At 37.1% G+C, this 19,363-nt stretch overlaps 1 protein-coding gene across 2 annotated transcripts in view; it reads left to right on the forward strand.

The window, feature by feature from the left end:
- Nucleotides 1-13,884, forward strand: part of WDR72 (WD repeat domain 72) — a 122,708-nt gene extending 108,824 nt beyond the window's left edge. For both annotated transcript variants that reach the window (XM_075100332.1, XM_075100333.1), the window contains 2 exons: nt 1,329-1,427; nt 7,245-13,884. In XM_075100332.1, the coding sequence (XP_074956433.1) occupies nt 1,329-1,427; nt 7,245-7,300 (155 nt within the window). In that variant the 3' untranslated portion in view covers nt 7,301-13,884. The remainder of the gene's footprint in view (nt 1-1,328; nt 1,428-7,244) is intronic.
- Nucleotides 13,885-19,363: the final 5,479 nt, after the last annotated feature.

The raw sequence follows: 19,363 nt of genomic DNA on the forward strand, positions 1-19,363 counted from the left end.
GTGTCACTGTCATAGATTTCATTATTTATTATGCTTTAATATTGCATTTTCAAGGATCTAATTCCACAGTTGTACTGAAGCCCTGATTGCTTCAAACAGACTCTGTGTAGATGCAAGATGATGGAACCTTTTGGTGACCTGGGATCAATAGCTGCAAACCGATAGAAAGCGAAGAAGAGCACTGAAGTGGAATATGTGTCTTTTGAGCTCTTCCCATCTGAATAATGCCCTGAGGCCTTGTTCATTCACTCATAATTTTGGAAAATTTAAATGGGTGTTTAAATTAGGTAATCCTTCAGCAAATACTCATGTGGGGGGAAAAAAAACATCAAAAGCTATAAGGGGACAAATTTCTTGTTTTGAAAGCAGGAGAAATCTACGCTGACATTGTATATAGCCATTGGTATCCCTATCCACATAGAAGTTTGGAGACTTGCTTGGTTTTCTAGATATTAGAAAAAATTGTTTTCCAGTCACCACTATTTTCCTAAGAAATGGGATCAGCTAGGAGTTTTAATGGGACTGAAAAATTGAGATCTAGTTTACTGTGCTATTCTATAACATATTGTTTAACAATTGTACTTTATCTTCTAACTGTATTTGTGGCTCCATATGGAGATATGGAGCAGAAGAGAGGGAAATGGACATTGACAAGGGAAATGCCTCTCTTTTTTTCAGGAAAACTTAGGTGGGATTTGTTCAAAAGCCAAATGAATTCAAAAGTCATATGCAGACAAATAATTGTTTCCATGAAAATATTTTCCTTCTCTGAAATGAAAGTGTTTTTAGCAACTAAGTAAAAGGAGAAATCAAATTTGGTAATCTCTAAACTGCAATTCACCCTGGTTTTTACTGCACTTTGGAATTATCGCTGATTTTATTACAGCTTGTTATATACAACATATTTTCATCTTAAAACAAAAACTATTTCTCTCCATGGTGAATGACTCTAGTAATTACAAAACCACCTAATTGATCTTTTATATTGTTTACTGGCTTCTTTGGTGAAACAGACAAGTGCGTTTTATGGCTTCTAAATTATTTTATTATTTTAGGATTCTAGAAGAAAAAACTATTTTTTTGCTTCAGAGGAATCACATGTAAGCCAATACCTCAAACTTCTCCCTGAATGAATTCTTATCTATAGATTTTTCAACTATGCTATGGTTGCATATAAGTACTTTGAGTTTCTCTTTTATTTCAATCTATTATTTGTGTTTACAAATTATGTCTTCCGCATTGAAAGCTCTGCAGAGAAATCAGGAAGTGTTTGTTTCTGAATACATTACATTTCTCCCTCCCCCTGTTTTTATTCTTTATTGCTCCAGTCAGTGCGCTGAAGCATGACAAGAGCTCAAACTCGGCAAACTTCCAAGATGTGGAGGATACGCCTGACAGATGTGTCTTGGAAGAGTCTGAGAGTCCAGGTGAGAGGCATTTAAAGACAGTCACCAAGTATCAAGTGATAAATCTGACACAGCTTTTGGGTCTGTAAAGAAAGCACATTGTAATGCTGTTTTCTTTTTAGCAGCTGCAATGTCAAATTAATGGTCACCTCCAGGGGTCACAGTGTGGAGCTGTTATCCCTTCCCCTTTCATCAAGAATTCAGGTCTTAGAAAGGATAAAGGCTTTATGACCAAAAAGAAAGCTGACACTACTGGTTCATTATAATTAGTTTTGGACTATGCGGCTTACTTAATATATGTACAGTGTCTGACCCTTTGAAGGTAGCATAATATTATGAAAAATTAGAAGGACTGTATATACTGCAGTCGAATGTAGCAGTGGACATTCAAACACTGTATCTCTGGAGGAAAGCAAATTGGTAGCATTAAATAGCTTGATTCTTTTCTTTAAATTAGCTCACAATCATTTCATTTTAATGGCTCTTAACATTGATTCAGCTAAATACAGGAACATCCATAAAGTGTATTCTTTTTGGTGACTAAAATATTTATCTTCATGTAGTTTCATTATCTTTCTCATTATGGAACATCTACAAAATTTATTAAATTAATCCCAAAGGGAAACAAATATAAAGTGTATCAAGTCACAGCTAATTAAAAACTTTCTGTGCGACTAAATACTAAGATCTTTTAAGCAAACTGTGAGCTCGGCCCATGTACACCATATACGTAACCTGCGCATAGTCCTCATTAGTGAAAGAGTTAAACATCTTTCTTCACTTGGTATTTTCCTTCCCTGCTTTATCTGGTTTCTACGTACCCTCTTGCATCTTTGTGTGCTCATCGTGTATCATATTTTTGATTCATCGTCTCTGTGGCCTGTCAGCTTAGTTAAGAGATTTCCAAATCTTGCAGCCTGTGCTGACAGGGTCAGCTGCCAACAGTCCCCTGATCTTTCCCCAAGGAACACTGCTGAGATTTAATTTTCAGTCAAAGGGTGCAGTATGAAATCCATGTCAGGTCCCCTAAGTCATCTCAGAACCCAGATAGGACCCATGTCTGGAGGATTATATTTCAGCACACTTCACTCCTCCAAGATTCCTTGGGAGTACAACTGCTGTCATATACCCCATGTGAACTACATTCTCTTTTCATCTTTTCCACAGAAATGAACACCAGTATATGTTAGAATAATTGAAACCAATGAATTGTAATCCATATTAATTTTAAAGCCACAAAGTCTTGGACTCAATGCTCTACGGCAGAAACCAGCATGAGATTTAAAAAGAAATAGATAATCTACTTGAGAAGGAGCCAAGTTTAATTCCTTACGGCACCTGCAATTTGTGGTGCATGGCACCTCCTTCAGAAACTGGCTATAGTCCCTTCAACAATGATTATGGGCAAAAATGTGGATTGTCCAAGTTCTGACCTGTTCTGAAGTGAGAAAAGAAAAAGGTGGCACTAAAGTGTTCAGGTGAGAATTAATGTACCTTAAAAATAACATTAATTTTCATCTTATATTAATTCTGTGTGGCAAAGTGTACATGTTCGGACGGGAACTTGAATATCCAATTTTGCCCTCTGCGTATCTATATGAAGTACTGGAAAGAAAAATGCCTGTCAGGAGGTGAATATTGACTGGCAAAAGTACATGTTGATAAAGCATCTAAACTTAAAAACTGAGTTCCATTTGGTCCATCTGACATCATTAAACTAGTAATAAACAATGAATTACTCTGGCTTTTGTTTCTCGCCATTCCTGCGTTTTAAGACATCTTGTCTTATAGGTCTGAAAACCTCAGGAGATTTCACTACTGGTCTCACTGCTTTCCACTGAGAATTTGTGGCTTGGTTGTCATGGAGACATCGTATTTCTCCAAGAATTGCTCATATTGATCCGTGGACAGGCGTAAATGGCCAGGCGAATGTGAGGAGTAAAGGGGGTTGGGCTGTAGTATAAAATGACCAGAGGTTATGGGTCGGAAATAAGCTCATAGCAGACACTTAGGTAAAGAGAAAGAAACAGTTTTATTTTGTTTCAGGATTTTGGTTTTGCACTTTATGCCATTGTCTTCTTTCACTATAGACTGAAAGAAACTTGTTAGTCACTTGTCATGTCAGATCTTTGGCGCTTGTCCTGACACAGCTGTCAGCCTTCCAGCTCTGTGCAGTTCAGGGACACACAACAAAGAGCTAGGAACATGAATTATTTATTGCTCCTTGTGTGGATGAAATTCTGTGATAAGAAATTAAGACACTTCTGACAGAAGTGCTTGTTTGAAAGGAAAGATTTGGTAACACAATACGTTTACTTAAAACTTCTTTTTAGTAGCAAACATTGAAACGATAATATGACATTCAGTTGGCTATGATTTTCTCTAGTATTTCTCAGGTGCTTTAACTCTGAATTGTATTTTGGATCTGAGAGTGCCTGGGAGGTCAACATTTGGTTTGGTGAGACCCATGACTTTAGAGTCTCTCACATGTATTCAAAGTCTGGGCAAACTTACAAACTTCATTTATAAGTTTTTATTAAAAAGTCTGTATATGTGTTTTGCACAGCATCTTGCACTTCACTTACAACATGTTGTCATCTGTGCAAAAGTGATGTTAAGAAATATATTGATTTTATTGTCTCTTCTGATGAGAAAAAGGTGAAAATATGACAATACACCTGCAAGGAATTCCTGCTATTCCCAGAAAGGGTTCTTTATTACAACTTCTACCAGAATCGGAAGGCTATAACAGTTAACAGGCATATCTGTGCATTGCATTTTCTAATGGTAAAAGATGCTGCCTCTAACCTTGACTTTAGACTGAGACTTATTTTCAAAGTGATCTTAATTTTCCAAAATCATGTAAAGCTTACTCTGCTTATTTTGCTTTCGCATTTTCTGTGTGTTTGTACATGTTCTCACTGCTCTGGATGTGGGCCTCCAGCAACTGTAGAAAAAGGCATATACTCAGATGAATAGCAGGAATCCATTTGACTACCCAAGACACCAATCTGAGATTTACCTGTGATTCCTTGTGTTCAATGTGTGGTCTGAACTACTTTCAGATAGGTAATGAAACCCCACAACCTGCACTCTTCTCTTGGATAATTCACAGCAAATGCTTTTCACATGTGATGGACACAGGTAAATATCAGACTGCAGTCTCTTGTCTAAGTGAAATGGATTTTAGTTGCTCCCTTCATGTGCCTACAAGCTGCCATTATCTGTGATAGTGGCTTGTGTCTATTTTAGCCCACACACAGGGGATATGCTGTCTTCTCTCCCAGATGCCTAATAGTAGGTTTATCACTGCCATTTTCCCCACGTGCTGAGGACTACTTCTCTTTGACATGCAAAGCCTTGGCTTTTCAAACTTGCCTCTGCTCTAGCCTTGAACATCATAATCAGATGAGAGTTACAACAGCTTTTTGTAGAACTTGACTTTTAATCATATCAACCCCCGTAAAGAATTCACTATACCTTAGAGTGCTTCTTTAATATAAATAAACATTCCTAGCACTGTTTTCCATTTTATCAGACAAATTTCCCACATTTAGAGAAACTGAGAAAAAGGCTGAAGCTGAGTGAAAAATGGATGTGTAAGTTAGACTTCTAGGTCTGAGCTATTCACACAAGTTCTCTTGTACAAACAGTAGTGGAAAATTCACACCTCCAGAGGGCATATCATCTTGTCCAAACGGAGTTGCTTGACATGAGTTTTAAGGGGATTGAAAATGCTCTGAATTTTGTCAGTCAAAATCTAAGAGGAATGTAGCAGGACTTGACACAATTTGAGGTGTCTTAGCTTTCATATGTGGTGCAATCCCACTAAGGAGGGCTCTGCAGTATAGCTCTTATGAGAAAAAGGAGTAGATTTGGACTGAAGTCACAAGAAGTTGTGTAGGCATAGATGCCCCTTGCCTCTTATTTCTCCCAACAGAGAGATGGCAGTAGCTTCATCAATAGTCTATTCCTTTACTTGTTAATAGAGGAAAATTGAGCCTCACTAATGGAAGCTTAAGTTGGAAGCTGTAGATGGAAACTACAGAGTATTTTTTATCTTTTGAATGAGAACTGTGTAAATGGTAAGAACCCTACATGGTCTTCAGTAGCCAGACAGTCTCTGCCTGAGTCAATTGGTTCCTTCTGCAGCTCATGATCTCTCTCCCAAAGACATTATCCATATTAAATTCCTCCCACTTCATTTTTTGATTTTTCAGGACAGGATGTGTATTCTGGGTGTATAACAGATAATAGTGAAAATCTGAGCAGTTTTCACAGTCTTGCTTAGTTGCTTGTCCTGGATAGACGTTGGCACAGAGATAGGAAAGACCTCTGACTGTCCCTGAAATACAGTCTGTGAGAGACAGAGCTGCAGCAAATAGAAATGAGAATAAGCACATGTATCAAGAACAACAGATTCTTATTATCCACAATGTGGTTAAAAATACAGCACTAAAATTGTGACTATCTTCTTATCAGGCAAGTTCTAATTATTCTATCGAATATTCACTTATCAGCTCTGAGTTCCATCCACTGGAGAGTGTGTTATTTAAATATCAGCACTGTGTCACCTAGGTGGCTGTTGATCAGTAAACAGACAGAATGTAATTGTAAATATTCAGTAAATTTCCAATTATGAGGCACCCTAGAAAAGCATGATTTTCTGTATTTGCATCATCATGAAAAGTAGGTAGCAGTAAATGAGGAACGGATTCAGGAATGGAGTGCTGGAGATTGTTTATGATGATGATGCATGAAGCAGGAAGAGGATGCAATGTAGGCACAGCCAGTCATCACAGGCCCTGATAGCCCATACTGCTCAGCAACTGTGTATAAAATGTTAGTGCCAAGGAATTATTCCAGGAAGATTTTCTGGAATTTCTAATGTAGGCACAGATGAATCTGTAAGAATTTCACTGCAGTAGATGTAGTCTTGCATCCTGTCAGCATTCTGGGTTACTATTATCATGACCTATAGTTTTTGTTTTGTTTTTTTTTTAAATAGTAAATCAAACTCTAAAACCAGAAGACTACATAGTGGACATCAAGAAAGTGTGTATCTCTTGGTGTCTATGACACAGATAGGAAGATGATAGGTATGATAAATATACAAGATATGCATTAGACTGGGAAAGAATAGTGTGTGCTTCTTTCTCGATGTTCTGTACTCATGAAAGGTGTTGTATCTGTTTAAGCAGTGTTTCTAATACAAGTAATATTTAAAATTCAGGTTGTAACTATTACCATACATCAAATAAGAAGAAATCATGAATGTAAAAACTGATGATTGAGAGAGCTTTTCTGTGGAATTCTAATAAGCCATGACAGAATTAAAATATAACACCTTATTAGCATAACTTCCTATTGCTTCTGTTTATAGCTATTGTAGGATTAGTTCCGCTAAAAGGAAATATATATAATTTGAAAATAATATTTGTAGAGGAAACATAAACAACCTGTTAATTTAAATCAGACATTATCTTTCTGCTGATCCACCGGAATGTTTTCCTTTAAAACAAAAAAGGAAGAAGAAAGACAAGGCTGTTCAGGAGAAAAGTTTTGAGGAATGCCGTCATTCTCTTGAGCTGTTTTGGGTTCCATGTTGTTTCTTGTAGTATAGCAATGATAACGTAAACAGACTTCTGGAGGTAGATTTGTGATATTTTTTAACACTAGCATGTTGGTGCTAAAAGTTTTCATTCCATTACAAAAATAACAGAGTTTATTATTCTATAAAAAGATAGTAAAATAACTTATTTTTTAAAAACAAAATCTTGCCTATTACCTCAAACTGTAAAATCACTAAGCCAGATTCTTTTCCCATTTCTTTTCCAGATGACATGAAGCCACATCCCTGGATATCTAAGGTGTGCTCCTGTAAGGTGTGTTAAAAAAACCCTGCTAGCCGGAAGAATTAGAAGATGCACAAGAACAGCCAAGAAATAGGACACGTGTGGCATGGACATGAAATGGCTTGTTGTATTTATTATTGTATACCTTTAACAATTCATTTGCAGAAGCTACCTACTATGAGATGAGCTTCTTTTTGCTGATTTATTGACTTCAATTCACACTTCTATCACAAATGGATTTACATTTTATCAATTAAATTTAGATAGTTCTAATATAGAAAATATAAACTTTTAGATGTTTTTCACTAGTTTAGGCAGCGATCCCTAATCTTACATCTTTGACCATAAAACATTTTTGTCAATTTTAATATTCTTTTACATACATCAAATTTAATTTTTTCTTCCTCTTTGTTTCTGACTTTTATTAGAAATAACATTTTAAGACTGAGCAAAACTAAGTGCATTTGAAATAATTAGAAAATTTGCGTTTAAAGGAAAATGCACATTTTGTATTAAACATGGAATATTTAGAAACTACTAAAATATAAAGAATGCTGTGTGCACAGGGCAGCATGGAAAATTGATTATAAAACTGGTCATGTCTAGGATGTAAATGTTCATTTTCTATAAATACTGCAAATACTGTCATCTGTAGAAATGAGGTACCAATATGTAGTTGGAGAAGCCCAGTGGAGTCCTCTTCTGAAATCACATACTTCATTGGATTTGTGCTCATTGGGAAAAACAGCTATACGTTTTTGTGTTTTAAAAAATATGTCATTATGTTTGGAGAGTATTTGCAGCTTATTAGACTCATTTGTTGCCTAACATTCTGGGGGATTTGTTCTGGTTTGACAAAGAATGGCCACTCAGAGCAGTAAGCTCACTTTCTATATTACCAATAGTTGGAGTGCTATGGCAAAGGGACTTGAAGATGTGCTTTTCTGGATCTGTATCTGGAAATCATGATCTGATGTTATCCTTCCTAATTGTCAATTTGCCATAAGCTGCCTTTATCAGGAGACTAAAGACTTCTTCAGTGTGGAGAAAGAGTCTCTGGCAATGAATGTCTGTCTTACTTGTGGAGAAATGTCATGGCTGCAGGAGTGACAAAACAGGTTTCTGTTCCCATACTATGGCTTGAATTTGATAGACGTGAAACCTTTCTTCTGCTTTTTTAATAGTCCATATCTAAGTGCAGTGAATGGCAGCCAAGCTTCAGAGTATTATTTCAGTTTTTGTTCAACTAAAGAATGTCTCATGAAAATAGGCTGCAATCTAGAGAAGATAAAGGTGTTCAATATTATTTTTCTGTAATTGTAAATACCATGCAGAAGAAAATGACATCTTTTAACAGCAAAGTCACTGGTTTTTACACATTTGGTACTTTTCAGAACTTTCCTTATTCTTAGAAGACAATTTCCTATCTAAAACTTATCTTTTCTCTATATAAGCTTGTATTTGAAATGCAGTGACTGAACAGTGTGGATGTTGAGTGTTATAGCTTCATTCTTTCACTTATTGTGTTGGATGTCTGGAATATTTTCATTGACTTATTTATACTTGTACAGCACAACTGAGATCAAAACATGTCTTCTATTCTTCTATGACATATATTCTCTTCTTCTATGGTTAAATCAGTTGCAAACATCAAGAAGGTAAAAATAAAATGGCAAATATAACTACAGGAACCTAGTAACACACAGTAACCTTGCAGACAGTGAAACAAATGGAAAATGAAGGATGGACCTTGCTATCTCCTTTGCCACACATCCTTGTCAAAAGTCACCTTTAGTTTGCTGCAGTAGTCATCCATTGGCATTGAAAAGTCCATTTCCCTTCACGACAAATATTACTGCTTTGCATCAGCATCTGCTCACTTGAGCCAGCTCTGTTCTTAGTGTCAGGGTAACAAATCTCCTTAAAACTATTTCTGCTAGGTATTTTAAAAACCAATGTGTTCAAAGAGGTCTCATAGCTCAAGGAATTGGCATTATCCATAACAGCCGGTACTGCTGTAGTAGCAATTACATTTGTGCAACACAATATTTGATTGCTTGCCTTTAATTCTGCAAAGCAGTGCACTTTAGCAGACTGCCAATACAGACAGCCCTTTAGAATGGTTTGGGCAGTGATGATTGGTGTTTGGTGCATGCTTATGCGTGCTTTGTGCTAATTGTAATTACAATATCAGTAAGGTAAGACAGGAACTTTTTTTATTAGGTACATTTATTTCCCAGTAAAGAAAATGTATTTCCCATGTGGTTTTGGATGTCTTTCAAACAACTAACTTTACAGTATATGCTCAAGATGAACTCTTGCTTAGAACAATCTTTTGCATCAAAGTTATAATTTTAGAGCTATATACAAAAATACATATTAAACTCCTGCAATTGTTTTTTGTAAGCCATATCTGAAGAAACATTTCCGTACTAATGCAGTGTGATGTACCACATGCTTATAGAGACTGATTTGACAGCAAAGTTGCAAGGTAATTAAGAATATATTTTTCTTTTGTGTTGCACTGAAGGAATCCTGTCAAAATATGCTAATAGTAGTTGTCTAATTTTTAGATATGAGGTAGAAATTAATGAATGCCTAAACTGCATAAGGAGCAAGGTCTTTTAATTTTTTTTACTTCCATCCAGAAGTCACTGGGTCCAATAAACTGTATGGCTCAAGTTGTGGTTTCATAGTTTTAAGCAGTATTAGGACAGCCTGCCACTAAACAGGGCAATTTCTCCCCACTCCAGCCATATGCTTCTATGTCTCTTCACTTATGTTTGTGTTAGTGCTTGTATGATGAGGACATGTCAAGACAAGCACTGGCCTCAGTGCAAAGAGCAGAGGAGGAACAAGCAAGCCAGGGTAGAAAGAAGACAAGAGATATCATGTAGGTGTGGGACAACCCACACATACTTCAGCATTATCTCAGCATGAAATTGGAGTTTTAGGGTGTTATGTGCAGGGGGCTTTCTTTGAAATAGATTTGCAGCTTTCAAATCCCATAGGCATTTTTTACATTATGTGTATAATTCATTATATCATTACAAAAAAATAAAAGGGGAAGTTACTGGTCCTTTAGCATAAGACCAAACCAAAACTCATTGACGTCTCTTTGATCTGTGGGATTTTGAGTTTTCCAAATGATTCATACTTGCTAAATGGTCACTGACCTTGATTCCTCCCTGGAAACATCCCTGAACTTTGAACTGTTCATTTATGGCTCCAAATCCAAACATTGTAATTTGAAATCTCTTCTGCTATTTAGATATTTTAAATTTGATCATTGAAATAAACTACTTCCATTTCTGGGTTGTATCTTGTTCAGCAATGCTCTACCCCAATCCAGTGAAAGATGTTCTGAAAGCAAATTGGCATAGAACTTGAAATATAGATATATGATTCAGTTTTCTTTAAAAAAAAAAAAAAAAGAGACACTTTAACAAAACACTATGTAATAGGGCTACAAGCTTCAGACAGCACTAGAAATCTAGCAAGGGAAATGATTTTGCAAGTCGGACTGACCTGAAGTGTTGAAAATTTGGAAAAGAATGTGCAGGTGCAATAAGCAGCATCACTTCTCTCCAGGCTTTTACTCCTTTCGAAGGAGCATGTTCTCTGAGGGCAGACTAGGGCAGTGAGCTGGAGCACAAATCTAAAGTCAGTGTGCCAATGCTGAATAGCTAGCAAGCATGCACAATCCTGATGGGGGATCTGTGAAGACAAAGTCCTGCTTCTCGCAATGGATATTTCTGCTGAATTTTGGCAGGCCATTCTTCTTGCATGCGAAAAGGATGCAGAGGAATTTAAAAGGGCTGGTCTTCCCCTTTTTCAACATAAAATTCACACAATAACCCAGGATTGTCTTACTGGGGACAATGGGAAGTTTGTTTCTTGAATGACACCTGCTGGGAAGTCTAAAGCGTGTCCAAGAGCTGTGCTGCAGGATAGAGGCACATCATGTAAAGACTACTTTCCCCATCTTCCCATGAATCTGAGTGTCCAGGATATGCTGGATGATGGGTAAGTGCAAATATAGCTGTCAAGGTGAAGCAGTGCAAGTTGTTAAACAATATTAAACATTATGAAATGTAATAAACACCTGCAGATTTTTTTGAGTGGACTGTGCGTTTGATAAAATTGTTGCACAGTATCAATTTAATTGCACTTATCTTTTTCTGTCATTTATTTATAAAAACTTTGGATCGAGAAGACAGAATTTTGCAGCCTGAATTTACATTTTGTCCCGCAAACATAGGGATAAAGGCTGTTTTTCTTCCTCTAGCAATACTCTCAATAAAATATCTGTGAAAAATAGCATCCCTGGAGTAAGGAGTATATGTACATTAAGTACATTACCCCCCCCCCCCCTTTTTTTAGCATGTGAAAGCTTAATATGCAGCAGAAAAATATTAAGAATATCCAATGCTAGGGAGATAATATTTTCCTTATTTCTTCTTAAATTTGAGCTAAATAATGTGTAAACTTCTTGACATTAAGAACCTAGGGAGGTTGTACTCTAAATCATTATGAGTTTCCACACAGAAACTCGGGGTAATAAAAGATTCTGTTCAGTTTCAGAACTTGATTTTCTATAATCACACTGGCAAACAGACTTCCAGCTCTGGCCAGTAAATGCAACGTATATATTTTTGTTGTTTGTTTTGGTTTATAGTCTTCCTGCCATGTAGGTGGCAGCAGCACTCAAGCCTTGAAATTAATTCCAGCTTTTTCTTGAGTTTATTATGAAACACCATATTTTAAGAATATTATTGTTGAGAATGAACTGAAAGTATGATTACTTTAAAGCTGGATATCAGTTTAGCTATATGTACCTTTAAGGAAGCCTGTGACTTTGTAATATCCGTGTTTAAAAGGCAATGTGTCATATCTGTCTGTACGAATATAGATGCTACTATTTCTTGTGCATTATGATGTATTTTCTTTCTGTAAATTAAATTGCTAGTATTTTTTCTACTGTTTCAGTAGGTTTCAGGACACACAGGGTGTTTCTGAAAGTTCAAAAATGTTAACATTTACTAGTATAGTCCCCACATTTGTTTCCCTGCAGAATGAGAAGCAGCTAGCAGGTGCTTGGGCAGGAAAGCTGTTGACTGTGGGCATCCTTGATGATACAAAAAGGAAGGACAGAGAAAGGTAGTGTAGGATTCTGTGCTATGGGCTGTACTATTCATAGTGCTTTATAAAAAATATCATTAATTATCCTGGAAAAAACATTTTTAAGGTCCAAATATCTTTAGCTTGGCCTAGAGTGGGATTGTCTGCACTCTGACATTTACTTTGGCTAAGAAATAGAGAGAGGTTTTGAAAGAGAAGCAACAAACCTGAGAACCAGAATCAAAGCTGTCTGGCAGCCTCAGTCTCTGCAGAATTAGCTGAAACTTCAGGGAGGCTTTGTGGGATCATCTCCAGGCCCTGGGAGATAAAAGCAGGTGTTTCACACGTGGCTGTGCACCAAGGAAAAACACTAGCACAAAAAAAAAGCATAATGATGGTAGTCCTTGAACTAAGAAATACAGTTTAAACGCTGGAGGCAAATGGTAGTGCTTTAGTAAGCTGTGATATGAAGTAGATCAGCAGTAATTCCCTCAATGCTTTTTTACCAGTAGCAGCTGAAGTAACAGGGAGATTAAATATCTAGTGAACAGTGTTTCTCATTCCATAGGATCCTGTCTGGAGATGTATTTGGTGGAGGTTTAATCCATGCTGAGCATGGAATCAGCTAAGGTAACTGGGAAAGTGGGCAGACTCTGGCACTTAACCATCTTCATCCAACTGCCACAGCTGCAGATTTGGACAGGTCTGTTCTAGCCTTATGCAGATGCTGGGAGATAAACAGGAACCAGTATTCCTCTGATACCTTTGTTATGTGGTATGAAGTAGAAACCCTTGGCCCAGTGTATCATCTAGCCATTTGTAGTCAGGCAGATGGTCTTCAGAGGACAGAATTCCACACTGGAGGGTCCATTACAGCTTCAAGCTGCACTCAGCGGATGATCTGCGACCAAACAGGCTCCTAATGCCTAATGGGGCTATGACCAAAATGCCATTACAGGTGTCGTGATACATGTCCTGCAGCAATAGCATTCCTCCTGCTTAACGAGTGGTTCAGGTAAAGGACTAACAAAGGGAAAGTATGAATTTGTGGCTGATAAAATTTGTGACAACAGTAGAAGTAGAATTAATGATGGTAAGTATCATAAAGAGCAGCAACAGGATACCTGTCAAATCAACACAGTGGGATAGCCAGCTTTAGTCTGTCCTGCATGCTGTTGAGTACAATGCTACAGCTGCTACACTGGACAGTGCTAATGGGAAACACACTTCCCTTCTTAAATCTCTTCCAGATAAATACGTGTCTAGAGCAAATATAGTTTAACTGCTTATAGGGCATGTTTTGGAGATTTGGGGGTTTGTACTCTCCACTTCATTGCATCAATTAAATCAATCTTAGATTCCATTCCAGTGAGCAGATATTTGTCAGAAAGCAGCTTCCTCTGTCTCCCAAATCCACATGGTTTGGTGTTTTTTTTCTTTTTGTATTTTCAAAATTATGCCATTACTTAAGAAATAAAAATATCGTTTCATTTTTTCTCTGTCATGCTGGTAGTACACTCAAAGTAGTTATTGGGGACTTCTGTGCCTTGCAACCAAAATGCATTTAAATTGAAACAAAGTTCATATTAATGCTGATTGTTCATGACCTGTAAGGAATACATATTTTAAAAACTCTTGGAAACTTTAACTAAATTTCTATGTGTTAGGATTTTGTCTGTGGAATGGAAATACTTGCAAGACCCTATCTCCAAGTTTAGTAATGATACAGTAAGGGCTATGTGGGTGGTCATGGCATTTTGTAAATAAAATACACAACAAAAAATATATAATAAAAAGCTTGATAGATTAATGTTATCCCTGCCCAAACTTGTTAGGCTGAATCAACAAAACTACCTGAGCAATATGATATAGAAACTCTGAGAACTACCAAACATGGCTTTCCTTAGAGATATTTTTGCAGACTCACCTTGGAGTGTAACTGCTCCTTAGGAACTTGAGATTTGCGGCAATAAGATCTCAAGCTTTTAAAGAAGGTGATGAACAATTTTAATGGATTGGATACTGAGAAAAACATCAGAGAAGACATCACAAGCGAAGACTTGTTCCAGGCACTGTTTCTAGTATTTGTTGCTTTCATTATATGGAGTGACAGTCCAATGAATCACTGGGTGGTCTTTTGGTCTGACAGTTTGGGTATTGTCCAAGCAATTAACAGGCAGTCAGGCAGTGGCTAGTGATTAAATTACAGAGGTTCTTTGGTGGTTTCCATAAAGAAATCTCTGGGAAGGGTTAGGTGGATCCACCATCTATCATATGATGTGTCTTGTTATGTTTACATGTTTATTCAAGTAAATACTTAAGAATATTATGGCGCTTGAGAAAAGTTGATATTTGAAAGACATTTCATGCTTTTGGTTTCTGCTGTACTAACCCTGTACATGAGGAGAATTTATGATACTGTTGTGGTAAACTTTTAGCTTTTTTTTTTTGTAGGAGATTTCAGAAATGTCTTTCCTCATGTCCTAAGTCACATATCTGACTAACTGCATGAGTACGTCATTGGTTTCATTCTAGATTTTTTTTATTAAAAATTGCCTTCTCTGATATTTAAGCCCTTTAAGCAGATATTATTGGTATTGTCTTCTTGCTTAACCCACAAAACATGTAGCACCCTGTGTTCCTCCACTTTTTACAATGCCTAAATCTGTAGAGGCTCAACTGTGTTTCTGCTATTTGTCCGTTTCTTTTCTTCCATGTGTGTGGGATAACTCTACCACACTCTTTCCAGAGTTTTGAGTTTTTTCTTCCTCCCATGATAGGCAGTGGTTAAACTTCCACAGAGAGAACAAGGTAAAAGCAGCAATAACGAAAAATAAAGAGAAGTAAACTCTATTAGCAAGAGTAAATATACTAGCATGGCCAAATTATGACCACACTGACCTCTAAGCTGCACTCTGATCTTTTATGGTAATTCTGAACAGAGCTGCTGAAGGTAGATATAAATGTCAATACTCTAGGAAGACTGGGAATTTCTGGCAATTTGCATAGGGTATGTACAGTCGTAACCACAATCCTGCAGGTGTTGGGTACAGTACCCACTGTACTGAGCTCACATGTGGCTTTCGTGAAAGAGGGATGGGACTAGGAAATTAATCTCAGCAACATTAAGTTTTCTTAAGCATGTAGTCCTTTTTCCTGGGAGTAATCTTTCTGGATTAGCCAGGAAGTGCCCTTGCTGGCTAGCAGGGAGCAGAGGAGGTGGTTCTGTACATTTCAATGCTTTTACAGCTTCTGTACTAAAAGATGCTGGGTATAAGAGGGAAGCTCGCATGGCCTCCTTAGCAGTAGATTCAGCTCCCTTGCACACAAAGGTTTTGACAGAATGAATCCCCACAGTAGATTGCTCCTATTTTCTTATCCAGTATTCAGTCCCAGGCTACATCCTCTAGCAGCTTTCATTCAGCCAAAGCTGCTTCCAAGAGAGCTCAGGGGCTTCACTTGGTCAGCAGTAATCACTGGGTTAATACAGCCTGGCTTCTGCCTCTCTCAGATGTTCAGGAGAAGATAAAGAGTCAGGGGTAGAGGCTGCAGGTTAATGAAACACCGCCACTGGAAGGCAGAAATCTGAGAGGAGAAGCAGGAGAGGAAGGGGGAATGTGAGGGTTTTTATATTCAGGTGTTACTCGGTTGGGAGAATTGCTGGGGCAGAATTGTTTTCCAGTATTATAAAGACTATTTGATTTGTTAGAGCATAGCTGAAATTACTTATCTACCTGGCAAAAATAGTCTGCCTTTACACTCCTATTAAAATCATTTTAGACTATGTTCGGAGCTCTGTTATGCTAAAAGAAACGTGCTCCCTCTCCCCGAACCCCAAACAAAACACCAAAATCCAGAGGCACTCATGTTAGTATAAACAGTCTCTAACAAATTCTAACTAGTGCTTGGGTAAGCATTGTTAGAAATATCTGTCATGCATTTCAATGAAACCTATTAATAAAATGAACAAGTAGAAATTAGCCAAATATAGAGAAGTAATAAAGAAGTGGCCCTACCACAGGAAGATGTTGTACTATGCTGTTTTGTATATCTCATGAAAGCAGCTTATGTTTTTGCTGAATCTCTTCGATAATCCTGGGCTGTAAATGATGCAGCCATGTAAATAACTGCACAGTTGCACTTTGACCATATAATATGAAAAACAGCTAGTTCTCCATAATTCCATTGTCAAAAAATTCCTCCTACTTATCAGTATGCGATGTCCTGTTACAGACAAGCAGAATACAGAATGATCTATTCAGTCTGCAGTGTTCAAGATGCTATTCTTACTGTTATTATCAGCAATGATGATTACCTCTGAATGTTCAACAGTAAATACAGAGGACGAAAAGGAAACATTTCTCCTAAGTGGTGTAGAACAATACCTGACACCTTTCATCTGTAAGAATCCCAAAGTGCTTCACAAAGTCTGCTGGGATCACTTCACCCACCACTGAAATGTACCTATCTCCATGATGAAATTCAACTTTTATTCCACAGCATTGCCATTGTGCAACAGTGTTTTTGAAAAAAAGTGACAACTAAATGAAATGCATTGAACTGTTCTTGTGAAAGCTATCATAGGTTCCTCAGTGACAGCCAGCAGTTAAAGATCTGGTTTGGCATCTAGAGCCAAAACCAGCAGATACTTTATCCTCCTCTGCCCTCACATGCTACCTTCCCAATCAACATACTCCTGTTCTGTTTCTGCTTTTCTCAGAACACTGTGCCCGTGATGAGAAGAGTAGCTGCAAATATACTGATAGTGCCCAAGTCTGACTTTGCTTCTCTTACCTTTTACCAGCAATGACTATCAGTTGAAATACTACTAATGAATGAAGTTCTACTAATGAAATCACACTGGTAAGCCAGGGTGCCTAGAGTTATCCTTAGAAAGTATGTAATAATGAAAACAGAATGCTTAAAATTTCATAGGAAAAAATGGGCATAACTAATAAAGACTGTTCTTCTCTGACAACTTTGGTCTGAGCCCAACTCTGTAAAATTAAGTACTAATATGTTATTCCTTATGAGGTATTTATATTCTTTTTCACAGTCTTAGTACTATATCTATGTATTTATATGAGCAGGTATGCCTGAACCCTCACTGTAAGGTGACTGTAGAAACAGATGCTGTATCTGTACTGGTAAATTAGAGTAAGGGAACATTCTCAGGTATGAGAACTCATGTATATTGATAAAATGATGGGACAATTGCCATGTTCTTGTTCTACAACAACTGATACACTCCTGATGACCATACCTGCTAGGAAATGTTTGAACATGTCCATGCTCTTCTGGAGGGTAAAAGAGTTTTTCACTCAGTGTTTCTTTCAGGTCTTCTAGCAGTTGGCTTCATTGTCAGAAAACACTCCTAGGCACATTTAACTTGCTAATACAGATACATACACAAAGGGTATGTACAGAATAATAGGGTGTATGTTAAGTGTAGTATTTGTGTATTCCTGGATGTGATAAAAGTTAGTATAAAAGTGGATTGAATCATCTTCAAGAGAAGCACATGGTATGCAGTATGAGTCATCTTGAAAGTGCTCCACCAATATTAATCAAATCATGGAGCTGAAAATACAGGTTCTTGCTAGAATGTCCTACTACATTTTCATCTCACAGAAGGATGGGAGCAAGCCCAGGCAGGAGATCTGAACCGTGCTGAATTTTGGAAAGCTTAGCTCTTGCTACTGATACAGATTTGATCCCTCCAACTCAGGTTTATATCTGTAATATGTCACTTTAAAAAATCAAGGTCCCATATGGGCTCATTCCACTGCAGTGTTACTACTTTATCTTATATTTAATCTCCTCTCTGGTCTTGGCTGTTCTTTGGCAGAACGCAAGTTCCTTTCAGGCCCGGGGAAACATTGAACATGTCACCACTGAGCCTACAGAGTGTGTTGGGGAAGTTGGCTAAGCAGACAGAACCATTTTACTACTGAGAATATGGTGATCTCTGCTCTTCCACAGCTACAGACAAGGAAGAGAATCAAAAGTGTTGTTTCAGAAGAAGTTACTGACCTTTCTAAACCAAGATGTGATATTTCTTTAATAGAACAAATGCAGGTAAACTGATTCAGATAGGTTCTCATTCTGTACATAAATGTAGACAAAATATAAGTACTGTATTTGATAGGACACGATGCATAACGATAAAGGTAGCTTTTATTCTTGATATGGTTATGTAAATAACAGATGAGGAAGTTATGAGTGTTTGTTACAGTTTTTACTTGGTAGCTATATAGCAATAAAAGAGACAAACTGAAGTGAATGAAATATGCGGTAACAAGTCACTTTATATGTAACCTGAGTATAAGAGCCATTTATAAAGACATGCTGTTCTTCTGAACCAAAATTTAGAAGACTTGAGTTTGATTCAAGGTCAAACTTCTCATCTGCTTGTGGGAAAGCCATGTGAATCTCTTTAAGTCTCTGTTCCCACGTAAACTCAGGAATAATTTCCAGCTTCATGGGAGTTTTGTGAGTGTAAGCTCATTAAGGCCTGTGAATCAGCTAGATACTATAGCGTGGGGAGCTAGGTAACTATGTAGATAAATAAGATGTCAGAGTTAGATGCTGTCAACCACTTACTACTGTAAAAGTAAGAGAAACATATTAAGTGCTTAAGTGTAATTTTTCTTCTCTCAAGAAGCTTCATCATACTTTTAAAATAGAGACAAACTGTAGAGTGAATTCTAAAGTGACAGCAATAACTCTGAATCCACTATTAGATATCTGAGTGGCGTCTTCAGAAAGCACCATGTGAATGTGCTATTGGCATTTATCTTGCGCATAAATCAAAAAAATTCTATAGCCAGAGAAATAAAATTATATATGCTTATGATGAATGCTTGGTCTCTGAAATATATATGTTAGGATGTAAAACATCTCCTATTAAGAGATGCTAAATTAAAATATTTAGTAGGTTTTAAAATGCATCAAAATTTAAAGTTGTAAAATTCTATTAAA

This window comes from Phalacrocorax aristotelis, chromosome 7 (assembly GCF_949628215.1).
Source record: "Phalacrocorax aristotelis chromosome 7, bGulAri2.1, whole genome shotgun sequence".
Lineage (NCBI taxonomy): Eukaryota > Metazoa > Chordata > Aves > Suliformes > Phalacrocoracidae > Phalacrocorax > Phalacrocorax aristotelis.